At 36.9% G+C, this 20,425-nt stretch overlaps 1 protein-coding gene across 1 annotated transcript in view; it reads right to left on the bottom strand.

Moving 5' to 3' along the window:
* Positions 1–20,425, bottom strand: part of WDR27 (WD repeat domain 27) — a 122,410-nt gene that overhangs the window by 51,376 nt on the left and 50,609 nt on the right. Inside the window, exons 22-23 of the mRNA XM_068676862.1 lie at positions 16,406–16,508; positions 848–946 (exon numbers count right to left, since the gene is read on the bottom strand). Coding sequence (XP_068532963.1) covers positions 848–946; positions 16,406–16,508 — 202 coding nt within the window. The remainder of the gene's footprint in view (positions 1–847; positions 947–16,405; positions 16,509–20,425) is intronic.

Below are 20,425 nucleotides of genomic sequence, written 5' to 3'. Positions count from 1 at the left end.
CAGATTATAATAACCTCTTCTGAGTTACAAACTCAGAAGAGGCTATTATAATAACATCAAAGTAATCTCAGGAAAGGAAGCATGATTATTTCTTCTTTAAAGCTGAAGCAATGGGAAATAGACAAGAAAGAGGTAAATTGCAAAAAGATCCCTCCCCAGTCTATAAAGGTCTAGGAACAGAAATAGCCAGGAGTCCTGAGCTCTAGTGCAGATTATACCTGAGGGGTATGGTCAGATTTGACTTTCAAGTCTCCAAGCAATATATATAATTGGAAAAAGAAGAAAAAAAAAAAAAAGAAAAAAAAAAAAAACACTTTTGAAATCTTAAAAAATATCCCTTAATAATATTTAAATATCAAAAATCAAAATATCAAGAATCAAGAATCATAAACTAACTATTTTTGTGTTTGGCTAATTCTTAAAGATTCAAAAAGTACTTATAAGGAGTACCTATAAGACGCATTTTGAGGAGGATACCAAAGAGTGATGAGAAACACTGATGACTGGGCAGAGAACAACTGCAGAAGAGAGGGGACATGAGGACATATGTCGATATTGCAAGTGTCATAATGAAAGAGGGCGGATTATATGGTGTTGAGAATATTACAGGGAAGCTTGGGTAGGTCCAGGAATACCAACAGGAAGATGACTTGTGACAAAAACTCAGAAAAAAAAAAAAAAAAAAAAAAAAAAAGCTAGATTCCATTAGTTCCATTGATTATAAGGAAGTGTTACTTTCCCAAATTATCTTCAGACAAATGTGAAGCACACAGGCGAGCAAGCTTACAGTGAAGGTTTTACATGTTATAATTACAAAGAGAAGAAAAAAAAAAAAAAAAAGTCTTACCTGTGGAGATGAAGGACTGAAACCCACGTTGACGACACATTCTCTGTGTCCCCCCAGTTTATGTAAAAAGGTACTTGAATGCATCTCATATATATAAGCCTTAAAAACAAAACAAAAAAAAGTAATATTTTCATTTTAAAAAGCTATGAAACATTCTCAAAGCATTAAATTATATTCCAAGAGGACAAAACATTCAATCTGCAGAGAAGTTAGAAATGCTTTCAAAATAGTTAAACAGGTATAAACGACATCAACGTTTAGAAGGGATTTCTATAGCTCAGGATAATTTAACAAATGGTTAATTAAATTAACCCAAACGGTATGTGTGTGTGTGTATATATATATATATTTAGAAGGAGTAATGTAATCTTTTCCCCTTGAACAATTAAATATTGAGTATATCCCAAAATGTATTTTAAGTGTGTTATTCATAATTTAAACCCTTTTTAGATAGAAATATGTAGAAATCTAAAACCTTCATTTCTAAATTTGGAAACTCTCAGGTCTGTGGCTACATGAAATAGAATCCTTCAGTTTCTACACAAGGCTGACGTTTCAAATTGAACAGCATAGAATTCAATAACAAATCCAATCACTATTATGAACAACACAGGTATCAGTGAGGAAAAAAAAAATGATGCTACCTGTCTTCTCTTCTCAAATGAAAGAGTAAAAAGTGCTTTCCAAGGAGTAAATTCAATTTAGTATCAAAACAACTATGCTCTTATTGGCTCAAAAAATGTAATCATACCAATGCAGAATTGTATTAAGAAAAAAATCCAAAATCCAATGAAAGTCATAGACATGTCAATACTACGAAAACAGCTGAATTGTGTATTTAAATTAGTGTTATCTTTCATTTAAAAAAAAAAAAAATTAAAAAAAGTTTTGAAACAGAAATGGTTGTATAGGTCCCCCACTAAGCTGTAGTGAAAGTCACATGCTTGCACGAAGTCACATGCTTTATACTATATTTTTCTGGTATAAAACAACAGAAAGTTGGTAATCCAAACTTCACAGTTGCAATAAAAAGCTAAAATGTTCCTTTGCACGTATTTAATATCTGCTGCATTTATTAAATACCCAGCCTATGAACATGGAATTTGGAGGACAGCTTAATATAACCTAAAGCAAACTGTGCACACATACTGTTACAACAACCTATCACTCCCTTGCCTATCTATTGCTCCCTTACCCACACTTGCCTTTAAAATTTTTTGTTGCTATCCCAAGAGGAATGCAATCATTCAGACCCAGGGCAACTCAGTTGCAAACTACTACGAGATACATGTCCTCAAATCTTGTGGACTCAACTGACAAATCTTCCAATTCATGAAAAGAATCATGGACATAGGCCCGCTCCTGAGAATCACTTAATGCTTCACTCAGAAAACAAACCTCATCAGCTGACTCAAACGATTCTCTAGTCCAAGCCAGTACCAAAGAAACATTGCATAGTACTCAGAGTCAACTATTCCATTCATGACTATATTCACTGAGAGGCAATCCAAGAGTCCAACTGTAAATCTACTTAATTGTATCCTGTTTATATATCTCACAAATTCTGAATTCCGTCCAGGAATTAAAACCACCTACTGGCTTCAGTCAAGCACCTAAAAATGGATAGAAAAATAAGTATCCATTTTTAACCTCTGGATCTTTTGTAACATTTTATATGAATATTGCCATATTAACTGAGCACCAGAAGCACCAGAAAACCCATTAATGTGTTAAAATCATTGTGTCCTTCCCTAAAGGATACAAAAAAAAAAAAAAAAGTAACGAAGTTTGTTAATTGGAAGCTCTGTCTCAAACACTAAGACCCTCCTGCCTACCTTTTATGCATGTCAGGAAACTGGTCAGAATAAGTATTTGACTGATAGTAATATACAAGCAGCAATTTTTGCTTTAAAATGTATGGCCATACCACAGCTACTATGACTTATACCACCTGGAACGTGATCAGTTCACAAGGGAACAGATAGACAAAGGGAACTCAAATACAATAAGAGATTAAAGTGCTCTAATAACATGCACCCCAACCCCTTCCCAATCCCCCCCAAAAAAAGAAAAAGGATATACAATAGACATGATGAAGAGTACAACACAATATATCAGTAGTAAATTCAGTCTGTACACAGAACTACTCAAGTTCTTGCTGTTGTGAAGTTTTCCATTCAGAAACACAACTTATGTTTATAAATACCTCCAGTTTATCACAAGATTCCTCTTGACTTAAAAATGCTAAGCCATAGGTTTGGTTATTTACTTCACACTACAAGCAGATTACAATATTGCCAAGTAATTTGACTTAAAAAGAGAAGGTTTCAGAAATGTTTTTAACATCACAGTAGCCTCCAAAATTTCCCTTGCTTTATAGGCTGCAAGATCACATCCATCCATTCTCCTCCTTCCATACTGACTCTCCATTTTTCTCTCTGGTTATACTATACCAAGACTCAAATTATATTAACATTTATTAGATGTGACATCTCTGTGTGCTGCTGTGTTTGTTACCTCAGTAAATGTAACGTTGTGCTCCCTACTTCATACCAAGCTGTGTCACATTGTGTGCTACCTGTCTTCACATTGTGTGTACCACTTCACAAGTGGTACAGACTTCTCACAGGACTTTCTTACTTCCAAAAACCAGAGAAAGTGCTAGCAAGGACTTTTTCTATTCCAGCAAATATGAGTTGTATAGATTGCAGTCAGGTTGTACTTCACCACCACAGTGCCAGTGCTATCATGTCTACATAATTAATGGGAAATATTTAGAAAATGAGCAAGAGATGAGATGCTACTGGGGTAAGAAGTCCAAAATCCAGGAATAATCCAGAAAGGAAAGGACTATGCTGAAGGAGAGAAGAGCAAGCGATACTTCCATCTCCTGAACAGGATGCTCCTCTGCATGTAAATGTCTGATGAAAGAGGGTATTTGAGAGAAAAAGAAGAGATCGTCCTTACCAAATGCCTCTCCAAAATCCTGTGGACCTCGTGTCAAAATGGTTCAATTGCATCACAATACCCAGTAATGCTATGACACTTTTGGGGTGTTTGTGTCATTATAGATTCAAATTCTACACCCCATCACTATTGTACATATGTCTGTGCCCTTTGGAACTGTGGGGACAGCAAAAACAAGACACACGTCATGTTGCTTAATACACTACAGAACTCTTAGATATAAGATTTTAAAAAGAATAGAAATGAATGAGGAAAATACTGTAGAGAATAAAATCAACTTTAAAATACAGGTGTTTGGCATCAGTGTAATTCCTCTGGACTCTGTTCACCTAATACATGGGGAGCTAGTAAAATAGATTTATGAAATTTTTAATGTTCATATTGTGAGTGATTACTTCCCTTCACAAGCTAATTACTCTTCGATTGAAATATGTTGGAACAGCTGCACCAGTTCTTCTGCTAACAGTAAGACCAGTCTTTGACAGAGAACATGCATCAGACTGGACTATACTTCCTACTACTCCCCATCATCTCTGTTCCTTCTGACCCCAACTTGCCTTACTGCCACCTTTCTTTTCTCCTTTAAGCTACTCTCCTCCCTCATTTTCATGGAAGTAGGCACAAGAGAAAAGTGAAGGGAATAGCAGCAAGAGTCAGGAGTACAAATCCTCTGAATCACAGGCATAATGTTTTCCAACAGGTTCTGAGCCAAAAAGAAACATGGCTTCATGTTTTAAATGAAAAGAATGTATCACAGAGAGATGGTTAGTGAAGCTGAAATTTTTCCATCATAATTCAGTGGCTTACAAAACTTTGCCAAACTTATGCAATAAAATAAATTTTCCATTCCAGGTTCTGAGTTTTATTTGAATTTGGGGAGAAGAACATTCATTTTTAGCTAAGTCTCTATGTCCTCATTCCTCTTTTTAAAGAGATGTTATAACTTTTCATTGTCTTTTTGAAGATAAATTCCATGTTTGTGAAACATCTTCCACACTTTTCCTAAATCAACACTTCAGCTCATACCTGATTTTAACTAATCACACTTCTCAACCTACAAAGCAATCAATCTCTTGCCACCCACCTTTCAAGAAATGCTTCTTAGTGATGAACTAGAGGTTAGGCTGGATGCAGCACTTTTCTGAATCAGTCACATTGTGTACCAAGACATACTGAGTCAGAGAAAACTAAAGACAAGCAGATACAGATGGAACCTAAATGTAGCTAAGCACTGAAACATTCATTGTGATGAGAATGACTTCAACTCAGATCTTTTCTAGAGACTGCTTTCATACTGAAGATCTACTACACAAAACACACACAACAGGGCTGTGAAAACAATTTTCCCACTGTATTTCAGAAAATTCTCTCCCAACAGAACTACTGTTAAACTTCTTTCTGATACTGTCTTTTTGATACATTTCTTGCCCTATAAATCTTTTTAGATGCAGTAATTCAGTAGAAAAAGTGGCAGAGTCTGTTTACATCTCAGAATAATTTATTACATTGTGGTAGGTATCATCTCTTCCAATAGCTGCGCTTTTAAGGAAATTAACAATTAAAATCAGAGTAATTTTGACATGCATCATAACTGAATGTCATTGAAAGGAAAATGTCACCACAAAGAGTGTATAAAAACAGCTTCTGTTTAATTAACACTAGTCACAGATATTTAAACTAGCCAGTGATAGCCTAAATCCTGAGAATCAAAGTGAACTTGTTGCAAGATTGAAAATGAACTTTTCAGTAAATTTATCATCTTCAATAGTTAAAAATATATATATTGTATTTTAATTGAAATGATATCCAGGTATTCATAAGTGGAATAACTCCAATATAAATATTCTCCTACTATAGTCCACCATAACTTTAGTTTTTACTACATTTCCGAAGTCATTCCAATTGTTTTTCTATTCTATACTTACTAGATGTTTTTATTATTTTCTTCTCTATAGAGAAAAAAAGAATAGTAAGTGATGTATAAATGATAACATTACACTAGCAAAAAAAAAATAATAATAATGTTGAAAATATGAATTCAACAATAGAGGAAGAACAAATTTTTCAGCAAACCAAACGAAAGAAAGAAAGAAAGAAAGAAAGAAAGAAAGAAAGAAAGAAAGAAAGAAAGAAAGAAGAAAAACAGTAAAACAGTCTAGGAAGTACTCAGTAATACCCCAAGTGCATATGCGCATATAATCTGCTACAGACTTTAGCCAAAGTCAATCCCTTTTTTTCAATATTAAGACCGAGTTTTTTTGTAATAAAAATACCAATTCAGTAGATACTGGTATTTCCTTTCCATTTCTGTCTAAGGGTCAGCCAAAAGTAAAAATCATTTACCTGTACCTATAGCTTCCAAACAGGTTTCCTGCACCCATAACCACATACTTACTTGTGTTTCCTTTCACTTGAAGTTTGAAGAATATTTGGAGTAGTCAGTTTTCATTAAACCCAGAGTGTGAGAGTGTATTTAGCACCTTATATGTATGTAGAGGCTTGTGTTTTCTTCTTTAAATTGCTAGCAAGAGACAGGGAAGAAGGGTGAAGGTCCCTCCTTGAGGACAAGAATTTATAACCAAATGGAAAACTACTTAATTCTATTACACTAGTAGAGAGGGTGTGCAAAATGAATCGACTATGTACCTGCAGAGTTTCACTATAAATTATTTGCTCTGTTTTCTTTTACTGTGCCTTCAAAGCAACCTTGTCCCCATCTGTTCCCACTGCACCCTAGTCTAATCCATGATCATGTGCATTTGAGTCAAAATACTTATATGTCTACTCTCCTCCTGGGAAGGAGAAGAGGGGGAAGCAAGTCAGAAAGGGCAACACTAAAATCACAACAGAAAAAAAAAAAAAAAAAATCTTTTTTAAATCAGTTCTTGCTCAGGGACCAGAAAAGCAACAACACTTTCAAGAAAAATCCTTTCTAGTTGTTGTGGCTTTAAACTGGAGTACCTTCTTTATATACACATCACAAAAATAAATAAATAAATAAAACTAAATAAATAAAAGACCTAGCATCTGGCATACCTAATTTGACCTTACGCAAATATAGATTTTGTTCTTTAGAAATTTTGCATGAATTGGACAAAGCCATCCCTTTCCTGGGACTACTACTTCTAATATTCCAAATGAGCTCCAGAAGATGAAAGTGTTAGAGCCTCTGATGGAAAATAAATAATTTTACTTACACTTTTAGGAAAGACCTCTGGATTTGTTAGTAAGGCATTAGTCTCCATTTGCCTCCATCAGTGCCATCAAGCCTGGTGCATTGTCCCATGCTACATGATAGAATTGTTTGGCTTGCATTCCACCATTCCCTGTTTACACTGGAGCTGCATCTCCCACTGAACCATGTATTTTTCCTAAATGTCCAGCTTAAAAAGCACCTGAACTACTTATACTAAAATATAAAATAACAATCAGCCTGGAGCAGACACCCAGCATGGAAAGTTTCAGCACAAAACATTCCCAGTTATAAGCAACTGAAAACAGAATTATAGTGGAAAGTGTTAGACTACCGTAACTACAGGCATCAGTGCCAACTCCACACATAATAAAACAGGTTTCACAAATATCCTAAGCACTGATTAGCACTTTTTAGTCCTGAGATATCTTATACAATGGCAGCAGGGAAAGCCTTTTCAAGGCTGTCTCCAAAATATTGAGTACAAATGCCCTTTGAGTGTCCCTTCCCTTTCTAATGTCACTTGAGGAGGCTGTTGTTCTGGTGGTCTCAGGAAATTGCCAACTACTATAGGATCCCAGTTTCCATCTGAGTTCCTTTCATATAACCACCAAAGGTTATAAGGTTATAATTCACCAAATGGTGAAAATTAATAAGGTTCTTCATTATTAAAAATATGATCAAGTTCAGATCTTTCAAAACACAGGGCACACTTTTCAAATGTATTAGTATGATGACAGTTATAGTTAACATGCTTTATATAACCTTTTTTAGTGCGGAAATTTAAACAGATCTAACCATAGCTCAGCTTTACTTCTGTAATTCTCCCTTCTTAGAAATGTCCGATTTATATTTTCCCTGATTTTAGTTTCTATTTAATTAACCAATTTCAAACCCTCATATATATGATTGTTTTTATCTGTCTGTCTGTGTTATTTATGTAGCACCAAACACTGCTGTATTTAGGTTACTTTTACTTTTATAACATATTTTGGTTTGGCAGAGTGCAGAACTATTACTTGAAGACTTTGTTCTAGGAAAATTTACCTCGCCTCTAGTTACAACTAGAAACAGCACAGTTGGACCATACCCACACTCTGGAAATTTTTCTTTGCTGCTAAAAATGTCTTCTGTATTAACTTTACCAATAATTCCATTCCTTGTTTGTGTACTAGTATTGACTGTTTGACAGAAGTACTATGAGATTCAAAAAATGCAGACACTCATTCGGGTGTTTAAGCGTAACAGGGAATTTCACTAGTTTTACAATGGACTGTATTATCTTAATAAATTTGCAAGGACAATGTTATCAACTAGAAGCACAACAGGACATATGTAATACATAAAATTCTTCAGAGGTGTACACTGAGATATACATACAGAAAACACATGACTTGTGGTTATAAGTCTCTATGCATGTACTTTTAGCATCTCACTGCCGTTTTTGTACATAAACAGCTATTACATATGCATGCATACCAAAATGAAACTTGGGTATTCGTATCTACTTTGACTTCCTGTTTTGCTTACATTTGAATATGGGGTATTTTCTCATAGGATAATAATAGTCATAAAAGCCAACCACACTCCAAATAGTCCAAGAAACCAAGGTTCGAGAGTAATACAAAGTTGTGTTCTTCTTTGGAAAGGGATACATTTCCTCCAACAATAGCTGGCAGAGAGGTAGTCACAGCTGCTGTCATTCATACTCTGCCATGGGTTTCCTTCTGCCAGTAATGTCAGTCCTGTTTTTTCCACAGTAATTATTACTAATGCTATTTTCTCCAGATGCTTTCTTTTAAAGCCTATCTGAGTTAAACAATATGGACATATAAAATATAACTTGAGCAAAATATAATTAGGATGCCAATGACACTGAAACCCAAAATACCTCAGATAGTCCCTGCCGCTGCTTCATATAATACATTCTGTTCTGCAAGCCCTCTGGTACATAGCATAGACTGACACAATAAGTACTAATACAACATTGCTATCAGACATTTCTAAAAATAATTTTCCATTATTTCCAGAAAATATCATAATTTTTTTCCAAAGCCAGTACTAAAGTCAATACTATAGCATACTCTACTGATCAAAGATACTGAACTTAAAATATCACTGACACCATACATTTATCACTCTCAAGAGATAATAATATAAACATATAGAGTAATACAACTTCTGAACTATTAGAATCATAGAATCATTTAGGTTGGAAAAGACCTCTAAGATCATCTAGTCCAACCTTTAACCTAGCACTGCCAAGTCCACTGTTAAACCATGTCACTAAGCTCTACACCTACATGGTTTTTTTTGAAGACCTCCAGGGATGATGACACAACTACTTCCCTAGGCAGCTGGTTCCAATGATTCGCAACCCTTTCAGTGAAAAAGTTTTTCTTAACATACAACTTAAACCTTCCCTGGCACACCTTAAGGCCATTTCCTCATCTTATCACTTGATGCTTGGGAGAAGAGAATGATCCCCACCTCACTATAGCCTCCTTTAAGGTAATTGTAGAGTGCAGTAAGGTCTGCTCTGAGTCTCCTTTTCTCTAGGCTAAACAACCCCAGATCCTTCAGCCTCTCTTCATAATAATTGCCTATTTTTAAAAAGCTAGATTAGTGAGAAACAAAGAAAAGAAACCAAAACCACCTTAGCCCTACCCACCCTCTTCCACTTCCTACCCCTGAGAGGCACAAAGGAACTGGTGAATGGGGGCTGTAGTCAGTCCCCAATGCTTTGTCTCTGCCACTCCTTCATGGTCACTCTCTGCCCCTGCTCCACGTGGGCTCCCTCCCATGGGATGCTGTCTTTTCCAAACTGAAGGAAGGCTTCTGCAGCGGCTTCCCACAGGCAGCAGCTCTTCAAGAACTGCTCCAAATATGGGTCCATACCACAGGGTCCATCCATCAGGGGCAAACTGCTCCAGCATGAGTCCCCCATGGGTGGCAGCTCCCCCCAGACCTGCTCCTGTGTGGGCTCCTCTCCATGGGCTGCAGCTCCAGCCCAGAATCTCCTCCAGCAGGAGTCCTCCACAGGCCATGGCCTCCTTCAGGGCAGATCTACCTGCTCCACCATGGTCTCCTCAATGGGCTGCAGCATGGAAATTTTTACACCATTTTTTTTTTTACACCTTTTTTTTTTTTTTACACCACCGTTTTACACCATGGACTGCACAGGCAGACAACCTGCTTCAACAGAATCCTCTCCAGAGGCTGCAGAGGAACTTCTGCTCTGGCACCTGATGCACCTCCTGCCCTCCTTCTTCACTGACCTTGGTGCCTGCAAGGCTGATTCTCACCCCCTCTCTACCAACAGTTTTTGTTGTTGTTGTTGTTTTCTTCTTTCTTTCTTTAATATGCTCTCACAGAGGCAAAAACAACATCACTTATTGGCTCGGCTCTGGCCAGCAGTGGGTCCTTTATCTAACATGGGGCAGGTTTCTGGATTCTTCTCGCAAAAGCCACCCCTATGGCCCCCCACTACCAAAACCTTGCCATGTAAACCCGCTACACTCACAAGACTTGTTCTCTAGACCCTTCACCAGCTTTGTTGCTTGTCTTTGGACACACACCAGTACCTGGATGTCCTTTTTGTAGTGAGGGTCCCAAAACTGAACACAGTATTTCAGGTGTGGCCTCAGCAGAGCTGAGTACAGGGGAACAATCTCTTCCCTAGTCTGGCTGGCCATGCTATTTCTGTTGCAGGCCAGGATGCTGTTGGCCTTCTTGGCCACCTGAGAACACTGCTGGCTCGTATTCAAATGGCCATCAACCACCCCCATGTCCCTTTCCACCAGGTAGCTTTCCAGCCACTCTTCCTGCAGCCTGTAGCATTGCATGGGATTGTTGTTCCCCAAGTTCACAAACCGTCACTTTGTCTTGTTGAACTTCGTACAGTTGGCCTCAGATCATCATTCCAGACTATCCAGACCACCCTGCAGAGCCTTCCTACCCTCAAGCAAATCAACACTTGCACCCAACTAGGTGTCATCCACAAACTTACTGAGGGTGCACTTGATCCCCTCAGCCAGATCATTGACAAAGATATTGAAAGAACTGGCCCCCGTATTGAGCCCTGGGGGACACCACTAGTGAGTGGCCTCCAGCTGGATTTAAATCCATTCACCACAACTCTGTGGGCCCAACCACCTACCCAGTTTTTAACCAAAAGCAGCATACACCCATACAAGCCTTGAACAGCCAGCTTCTTCAGGAGAATGCTATGGGAAATGGTGTCAAAACCCTTAGTAAAGCCTAGGTCGACCACATCCACAGCCTTTCCCTCATCCACCGAATGCATCACCTTGTGGCAGGCAAGTTTTTCAAGCAGGACCTGCCTTTGATAAAACCATGCTGACTGGACCTGATCACCTGGTTGCCCTGTAGGTGCCACGCGATGGCACTCGAGATAATCTGTTCCATTGGCTTCCCTGGCACAGAGGTCAGTGACAGGCCTGTAGTTTCCTGGATCCCCCTTCCAGCCCTTCTTATAGATGGGTGTCACATTTGCTAACCACCAGTTGACTGGGACCTCCCTGGATTGCCAGGACTGCTGATAAATGATGACCCTTAGGTGAATCCCATCTGGTCCCATACAATTGCTTACATCTAAGTGGTTTACCAGGTTACTGACCATTTCTTCATGGATTATGGGACCCTTGTTCAGCTCTCTCTCCCTGACTACCAGTTCAGGGAACTGGGTACCTAGAGTTGGTCTTGCTGCTAAAGACTGAGGCAAAGAAGGCATTAAGCACCTCAAACTTTTCCTCATCTCTTGTCACTATGTTTCCCCCCACATCCAATTTCTTGTTTATGTATTTATAAAAACATGTTTTATTGTCTTTAACAGCAGTAGCCAGATATAGCTCCAGTTGGGCTTAGCTCTTCTAATTTTCTCCCAGCACAGCCTCACGTTTTTGTAGGCCTCCTGAGTGGCCTGCCACTTCTTACAAAGGTTATAAACCCTCTTTTTTTTTTCCTGATCTCATAATAGATCTCTGTTCAGGCAGGCCAGTCTTCTTCTGCCTGTTCTATTAGGATGTCCTATTTCCACTATATATGGACATCTATAGCAGAAAGCCTCTCTCATCACAGAGTGATTTACTAAAGCTCATACAGGGTGTTTCAAACATTGAAATAGTTTTATTTTCATAAAGTTTTGTGTTCTTTGTTTTTGTGTGTTTTTAAGGAACGGTATTTGAAACTTTGCTGAAGCAAAAAGGTGTTTCTCTACAGTGAATAAAACACCAAAATGTCAGGATACTGTGAGATGTCCAATAAAAGGAATTCATGCACTAAGGAAAGTGAGGGTGGGGGGGGGGGGAATAAATTATTTCAAATAATAAAGCTCCTTTCATTACGGTTACTCAAAGCCAAAATATATCTGACCAAGGAAAGCAGATGATGAGTTTAACAGAAAGCAGCATTGCATTTTTAATACATTTAAGAATGGCAAAATAAATATTTTTAAAGCTACACATATTGATATAATTACAGACGAAAATTAAGAATTCTGATATGTACTGCAATTTATTTATTTTTTAAATCCTTAACGAGGAATTTACTAGTTTAATCCAATATGGAAAGTTGTAAAGAGATTCTGATCTCTGATTTTAAATGGTCAATTTTATGGCTAAATAAATATCTGGTAATAAAACATTAAAGAATATTGCTCAGTAGGTCTGAAATTCTGTGTGGAATAACAACTTCTGTAACTATTTAGAACTGTCAACTACAAACAAGTTCTACTGTTTATGTTATGCCAGATGTAGAATACAACCTAGTCAGCAAGTACAACTACGTCCAGGTTTGCAACAAGCAACCATTCACAGGCTTGCAGAATGCTGTGGATATGCCCCCATGACAAATCTCTGTATCCAGCATCATTTGTATAATGGGAATCCACTGTAAAACCAATTTTTGCACAAATGTAAACATTTAGGAACTCTGCAAGTGGTTAGTATTGATGTATAAGCATGAAATCGACGTATCCTGTCTCCTGTTCCTCCTTTCAATGTTGATGCCCTCTGGAGAGGAATAATCCTACTCTCTCTAGCTTTGCTGCTTTCACATTTTGGAGAAAATCCACTTAATCCTGGATTTGGAAAATGTTTCAAAGGCATTGCTATAGGCAAAATCCTATACGTTAACCAAGAGAATAAATAAAATGGAAGACCCCTGCATATACAAATACAATACCCCTGCATTTTTGTTACTGAGGTAGCCACCTCTTATACCAAAAAAAACTCTAGGTTTTCAATATAAGCCAGTCAGTGTGAACTGTGAGCCCAGTCTTTTAGACTTGACATGGATATAGAATTTTATGCTAGCAAATTGCATTTCAACACTGGGGCCAAAACATGCCCCTTAAAATCTACAGTTCAAAGACAGCAAACATGAATCTGAAAACAATTAAAGACCCAAATCTCTATTTCTGCATTCCCTACTTCATTTCTGGAAACTTGGACTTTATTCAGAGAGCCTCAAGGTCTTCAAAGACAAAAATGAAGAACCTAATTAGACATGAAGTAAAACAGTTAACTAGAACTACATGGAGCACAGGAAAAGGATTAGCTATTTCTATTTTAAAAATCATTATTTCATACTCTCCAGATATTTTTATCCTTTCAGAATAAGATTTCTTTGGTCAGAAAATATTTAGGTAAACATATTTCTACAGAGCCCAGGAAAATGGAAATCTCAGCCCAATTGGAATATTTGTCTAACATCCTTAGCATTATTGCTTGATAGTTAGAAACCTCAAACTGTCCACCTGAAAAATGGCCAGAAATCATGTCAAAAAAGTAAACCTGCCTCATTTATAGACTTAGGCTATTTAAGATGGAGAGAGGAACTGATATAAGAAACACTAACTTTCTAGGTTTTCTAATCACTATAAATTATGGAAAGGATAACCACAGTTCAAAACCATGATACTGTGGATACCTGCCTTGATCAGACTGCCACTTCCTACATAGTTCTTGATAAAGGTTCAAGTAGTGGAAGTAGGCAGGTAGGGGAACACTTTCAAGCCAGGATTTACAATATGTACAGCTTTCATACTAACAGCCACAAAAGCAGTCCCTACGAAAACAAGGGGTTACTTCAGCCAAACAGAAGCTATACCAAGCTGTTGTAGTATAAAATAAGCTGTATACTTCATAAGTAGAGTAAAAGGCAGGCAGAATTTGCAGCCCTTTGTTTATAACATCATATTTTAGTTTTCTGATTCTGTGCCCTGTAAGAATATGGTTTTGATTTTGCTGTTAATCAATGCAGCCAGCACATATTCTTCTCTGTCAAACACGTTACATATTGTGAAATATAAAAGGCAGTTCAAGATTAATGTCTCTCAATTATATTCCATTTCTGCCCCTTCTGGCTTTAAAATCAATCATATTTGTTAACCATGGGATGCAAGCAACACATTTAATAAATCAAACGCCAAGATGATTGAGACACAGTTACTGGTCAGTGGAAAGTTGCAAGATAACCAAATAACCTTTTATCCACACTGATGTATTTTTATGCAGTTTTTTTGAATTCCAATGGACATTCACTCATACAATTCACATTCCTCCATTTTTATGTAACTTTTATCAATTCCCATGGACATTCATTCATTGAACATAATCTGCAAAAATATCAGGTTTCTTGATAATCTAACACTGTTACAGTTGCACATCAGTCTCTCTCTCAGGATGTTGTTAGTTTAACTATATGAATGGCAGATTCAGTGCCATGATCAATTTTATTTTTCAAAGGAAACACAAAAGTATATCCAGTGTCAATGTTTCAGAGAGAAGCCTTCTAAAAATGCCCCAGATCTGTATTTTGTCCTAACAGTAGGGTTGTAGAAAGGTTTCTGCAAGTTTCTCAGACTCTGAAACTTGACTCAGTTTTCCTGAGGGGGCAACAAGAACAATGAAAGATCTTCACAGACATGTGATACAAATTATGCTAAATTCCAACCCAAGAGCCACACTAAAAAGTATTGACTGGCACTGTGCCCACCAGGGACTATATGCCAACTGGAGCAGGATGCAGTCCAGCTATTCAGCTTCCTATGATGAGCAACCACGTGCCAAAAATTTGGACTACTGGCAAAACCATGCTCTATGCCTCTCTCTTCTATCAACGTAATTCCAAACAAAAACTTTAACACAAAAGAGAAAAGGACTTACAACTGCACCTCTTTTTATACCATTCATCAATGACCTTAATTAGAATCTCAACTAAATATATTTATACCTTGTATGTCATGAGCTGGGATCAATATTAGGTACGTTTTGTTTAACAGACAACACAAGAAACTTCTATACTGTATCGCAAACTACATTTTCAAATACAAATTACCAGAAACTTGAAGAATATTTTTTATCATGGAAATGACAAGAATACATTAGCTACTGCCAAACCTTCAGCAATCTGCCAATAAAATCTCTAACCTTCACACATGATTGGAGCCAGTATTTCAAAACTGGCCATAACAGTAAATTCCTTTTGCTCTGAATTTGAAGCTGACCAGAAACCCTGTGTCAGAGTCCTAATGAGTCACCTAGAAAGACCTAGAAGAAAGTTAAACAGTTTTTGTAACCAACTGTTTTGGAAGGATGTGTTTATAAGTAACCCAGCCCCATACAGTCAGAGCAGCCCAATTTCAAAGGCCTGTACAACAACCTTGCAAGCATCTATCTCTCAGAAAACACCAAGGAAAACATTGTGCCAACAATGCAGGACTTACTGAGTTAAAATTAGGTACATACTCATAAAGGTAGCAATACACTTTTAATCAAGACTCTTTGCTAAGTGTAGATAATTTAAATACAGTTGACAGGGAGTGGGAAGAGATCTTGTCTGGGGAGGACATGCATTCCAAGTCACCGCAAATTTTAATAAGTTATAAATACAGTTGGATGCCTTTTCACTTTGTAGCATGACTGGATCATACAACACCAGTAATGAAAGCTTCATCACTCTGTATTTGGTAGCTTAAGTAAATTAACATGTAGTGGTTGCATAGTTCCTAGTGGGCAGATAATATACACAATACACATGCTACATAAAGTTGTGCTACAGGGGATACCATTCTCATCATCTTTGATGGCATGTGGCAATTGAGTTAAACACTATGAAAACTTTGAGAAATAAGGTCTTAACAAGTTACTAAAATTGGTAAACTTTTGTTGCTTGGGGATTTACCAAAACCAGGCAAAACAAAGAAACTATAGAATAGGAATCAGATGTGGCTGCTACATAGTAATTAGGTATATGATAGTATAATACTTTGCACATTAAGCTGAATCCTAGGAACATGCATGAAGGGACTAAGTTAACTACAATACAAGCAACTCCTACAGTTTTGAAGAAAAATAAATAAAAACATTACTTACACAGTTGTCCTCTGATCCACTGGCTATAAATCGCCCACAAGGAGATATTGCAATTCCACATGGGTAGCAGCGGCTACTGTGCCCTTCAAATCGACGTTCACACCTTTAGAAGAGTTTCAGGAAGTCTTATTAATAGCAAAAACAACCTAGCTCTTTTACTACCGTTTTCTTGAAATTCTGCTGAAGCCTTATTCATTTTCCTCAGTCTACAAACATAATTTGTGAATTTGCCTTAGTTAAGTTAAAAATAATTCTGTCCCAAAGTGTTGTGAAAACTGGAAATAAAATGAACACACAATACTACAGGGCAATGCTAAACTCATGTTTTGGCCTTGTTCTGTTACAAAGGTAGAGATATCACTAGCATCTAGAAATGAGGAGCTGTGAAGCATGCTGTCAAACTACCCACAGTTAGCTATCTCAGCAGGGAAAACCAAAACAACCCTGCTTTAAGGGGAGGGTGTTGTGAAAGCCAGCGTGCACTGGGAAGCTTTATAAATCTCCCTCAGGCCATTTCCATCAAATCAAGATGCAGCATGTTGAAACATAATGTAAATAATTATTGCTTGCTTTTCTTATACTTTTTTTTTTTTTTTTTTTTAGATTTTCTTAAATCTGGATACTTAATCTGTGTTGCTATTTGCATTCCTACTCCACGCACTCATTTACTGAATCTAGTAAAATCAAGAATGGCAGCATACAAATGACATTGCAAAGTCATAAATCTATCTACAGTACAACTGTAGATAGCTTCTTACTTATCTTTGTTAGTTCAGTCTAAAGGAAGGAATACATTTAAATTTAACATAAGGAATTAGTTTCTTACTTTTAATGTTAATACTGCAAAGCAGCATAACTAGCAATGTGGAGTAAGTTTTTGATAGCTGAGCACGCTTGGGCCATTTAAAAACATATTTTTCAAACGAGATGAAGACTACTATCCATTTAAAAAAAAATCCTCGGTTGTAAAAAACTGTGATAGCTTTGTAGTCACAATAAAACTAAGGAAAGAAGTCTGATTTAGAGTTGTTTCAATGTTAAAAGTAATTTACATGTACAACTTGGAGTTTCAATCCCATTCAGAATGATTATCTGTAAATGTGTGCCTCATTTCAAATGTTAATTTTTATACCCACTAGAAAGTGTCATTTCAGAACACATAATAATCTGCATTTTTCTTTTGCCTTTATTATGAATGTTATCACATTGCCTTTCTCCTTACAAAACAAAAGCTTTGCCATTATACAGCTGTCATACGTTCTTCTTTTCATGTATGCTAAGTCCAGGAACAAATTTGAAAGAGTAAAATCTCCTGCCAACACCTGTGATATGCACTTTTCCCTGGCCAGTGAAATCACAGACACTGTGTTAATTCAATTGACTGAACTTGCGTGCAGAAATGTCTAAATTTTTATACCACATTGCTCTTTTTTACACACGCATGTATGTCTGAATGCCAAGTTGATCTTGCTCACCCAGGTGAAACAGGCATACTTGAACAAAAACATCACTCTGAGACTGATCCAATGGCTATCACTTAGCAAACCATAAAAAGGACCATTTTGAATGCATGTAAATGCATCATTTTATGGAGCACATATTTGGCTGAACCTCTGTCTAACAAAACTACTGATTTCAATGGACATTTTGAGTATAGAGTAACCAGACTTTTCACTTCAGGCAAATTCTACCATAATAATCTTGTAAACAATCCAGCTTAAGAGAACACTGCAGGTTTTTTTTTTTTTTGTTTTGTTTTTGTTTGTTTGTTTGTTTGTTTTAAAAAAAAAAAAAAAGGTAAATTATAGAGACAGTCAATTACTATGACTAATATATAAAAACATTCTTCTGCTTCAGTTTCCACCATAGGTGTTGGGTCAATATACCTGCCTCTACTCAAGTTTCCTGTTGTCAGTAAAGGACAGTAGCAATTGTTTCAGTCTCCTCTCAAACACAGCATTCTAGCACACATAAATCCAAAGATTATGTAATGGCAGACAAGTCACAGAATACATACATAAATTACACTTTCAAAGAGGCAAATAATATTCATATATTCTCTGTCACTCCTGAATATGCCTTTGGAATCACCATTCTTTTTTAAGTAGACCACTAGCCATGAAGACTAGCTCCTAGTATTTAAGCCCTCATTCTCAGGGCCTGTAAATGCTAACTTTCCTAATAAACTGTCTCTTTCTCACAGGAAAGTCTCGTAGTAAATCAGTGACAACAACTTCTTTGCAAAAGAACTTGACTCCTTTGCAGCTATGACTAATAACTCAACTACTCTACCTACGAATGGATGCTTAAGAACTTACACAATTACAAGGCTTCCAGGGATCTTTTCTATGCTACACCACAGCAATGTAAAACAAAGGCTGAGTCATAGGGCAGTACCACTTGCCACCTTGCTAGTACAGCCACAGTAATAACTAACATCCTGGATTCTACTTTTTTAGTTGTTTTCCTACTCAGGATCACCATTATAATCAGGATGTATTACTATCCTGCTCCCTCAAAATCCTGCTCTAAAACATTTCAAAAAAAAAAAAAAAAACTGATTCTAGTTAAATTTTCCACAGAATCTAGCAGAAACTGTGATATAATGTCTATTAACTCCAGATATCCCCAGGTAACACAGTGATGAAAAGAAGTGAAAAGAAATCTTAGAATAAATTGATATAATGCATATAATTTTAGCTTATTCTATGAGTTCTTTTATTTCAGCTTTTTTTTTTTCTTCCATTTTGTTAAGTAGCAACAGGTGGTGATCAAACTTATTTTGGATATTGCAGGTTTTCCCTGGCCAGCTGGCATGCTGTCCAGCCTCCTAAGAATAAATCTTTGGTCAGAACTTTTCAGGAGTTACCATGGCAAACATCTGGTAATTGCAAGGGACAGCAAACAGCCAAGTTTTCCCTATGTTTTCCAATGTACAGCTTTTAGTCTAATTTCCAAAATATGTATCTTTTTATGTCACAAACAACTTGTAGAATATTATGGGGAAAAAAATGTAACGTGGTGTTTCTGTCTTTTTAAGAGAATGATACCAGAATAAGACACGTCTTTATAAATCAGGGAATATCGTCACGAATGAGTATTTCATTCTTCTCGCTGCATTCAAAATTGACAGCAGATCAAAGTTTTCTTCTTTTTTAACCACCTTGCCTTCTACTTTATCACTTTGTCCCAGTGCTCTGGTATTTGTTCAGAGACCTTTCAATACGAGCAGATCAATCCATTGAGACTATGAAAATCTAAGTATAACTTGACAGAAGTAGTAGCTACCTCAGATGTTCTGTACATGTGGGTTTCATTTAAAACACACACTGAACCCTTCACAAAGGAGCTCGGGATGCTTTCACCAACAGAATCCAGCAGGGACCACACACTCCCCATCCTGTATATTTTGATGTATCTCCAATCTCAAACTTGGAGGAACTCCAGACACTGCTTATCCATTTCTCCTTTGTTATCCTCAGGTAACAAGATAACTCAAATCTCTGGGAGAAAAAGAAAAAAAGATGAAAAATTATGGGATCCTCAGGCTGAGCAGAGACCAAGAAGTAATCAAATTCTGGGTATGTATATACATACATTTTGCTCAGGATGACATCAAGCAGTTAGTTCACAGTAAAGATAGAAACTGAAGTCTCTGAAAATTGAAGGTAACTCATTCAAACTGCATGTCTGACCCTAATGCTCTCAAAGTGTAACTGTTAGAAAATGTATGAGATGAGTTCCATGTGGCTGCAGGAATTCTACTAAAGTACATTGCCAGAGGAGCTTATGATCTAGTTGCACAAGATCATAATATGAGCTGGAGATACTACCTTAATGTCAAAAGCTGTCTTGTATAAAGAATTGGCAAATCTTTTCAGAGGCTGAAAGAGGGTGAAACCAATTTTTATCTCAGATCTTCCTTCAAAGCATTATCATGAATTTGAGTAATCCGCAGAAGAAATTCAGTATTTCCGAACAATCCAATATTCTTCCAAAGTCTTCACTGTGGTCCAATAA

This window comes from Anas acuta, chromosome 3, assembly GCF_963932015.1.
Source record: "Anas acuta chromosome 3, bAnaAcu1.1, whole genome shotgun sequence".
NCBI classification, from domain to species: Eukaryota; Metazoa; Chordata; class Aves; order Anseriformes; family Anatidae; genus Anas; species Anas acuta.
Note: the sequence above shows the minus strand (reverse complement) of the source record. Positions and strands in the feature narration are given on the sequence as shown.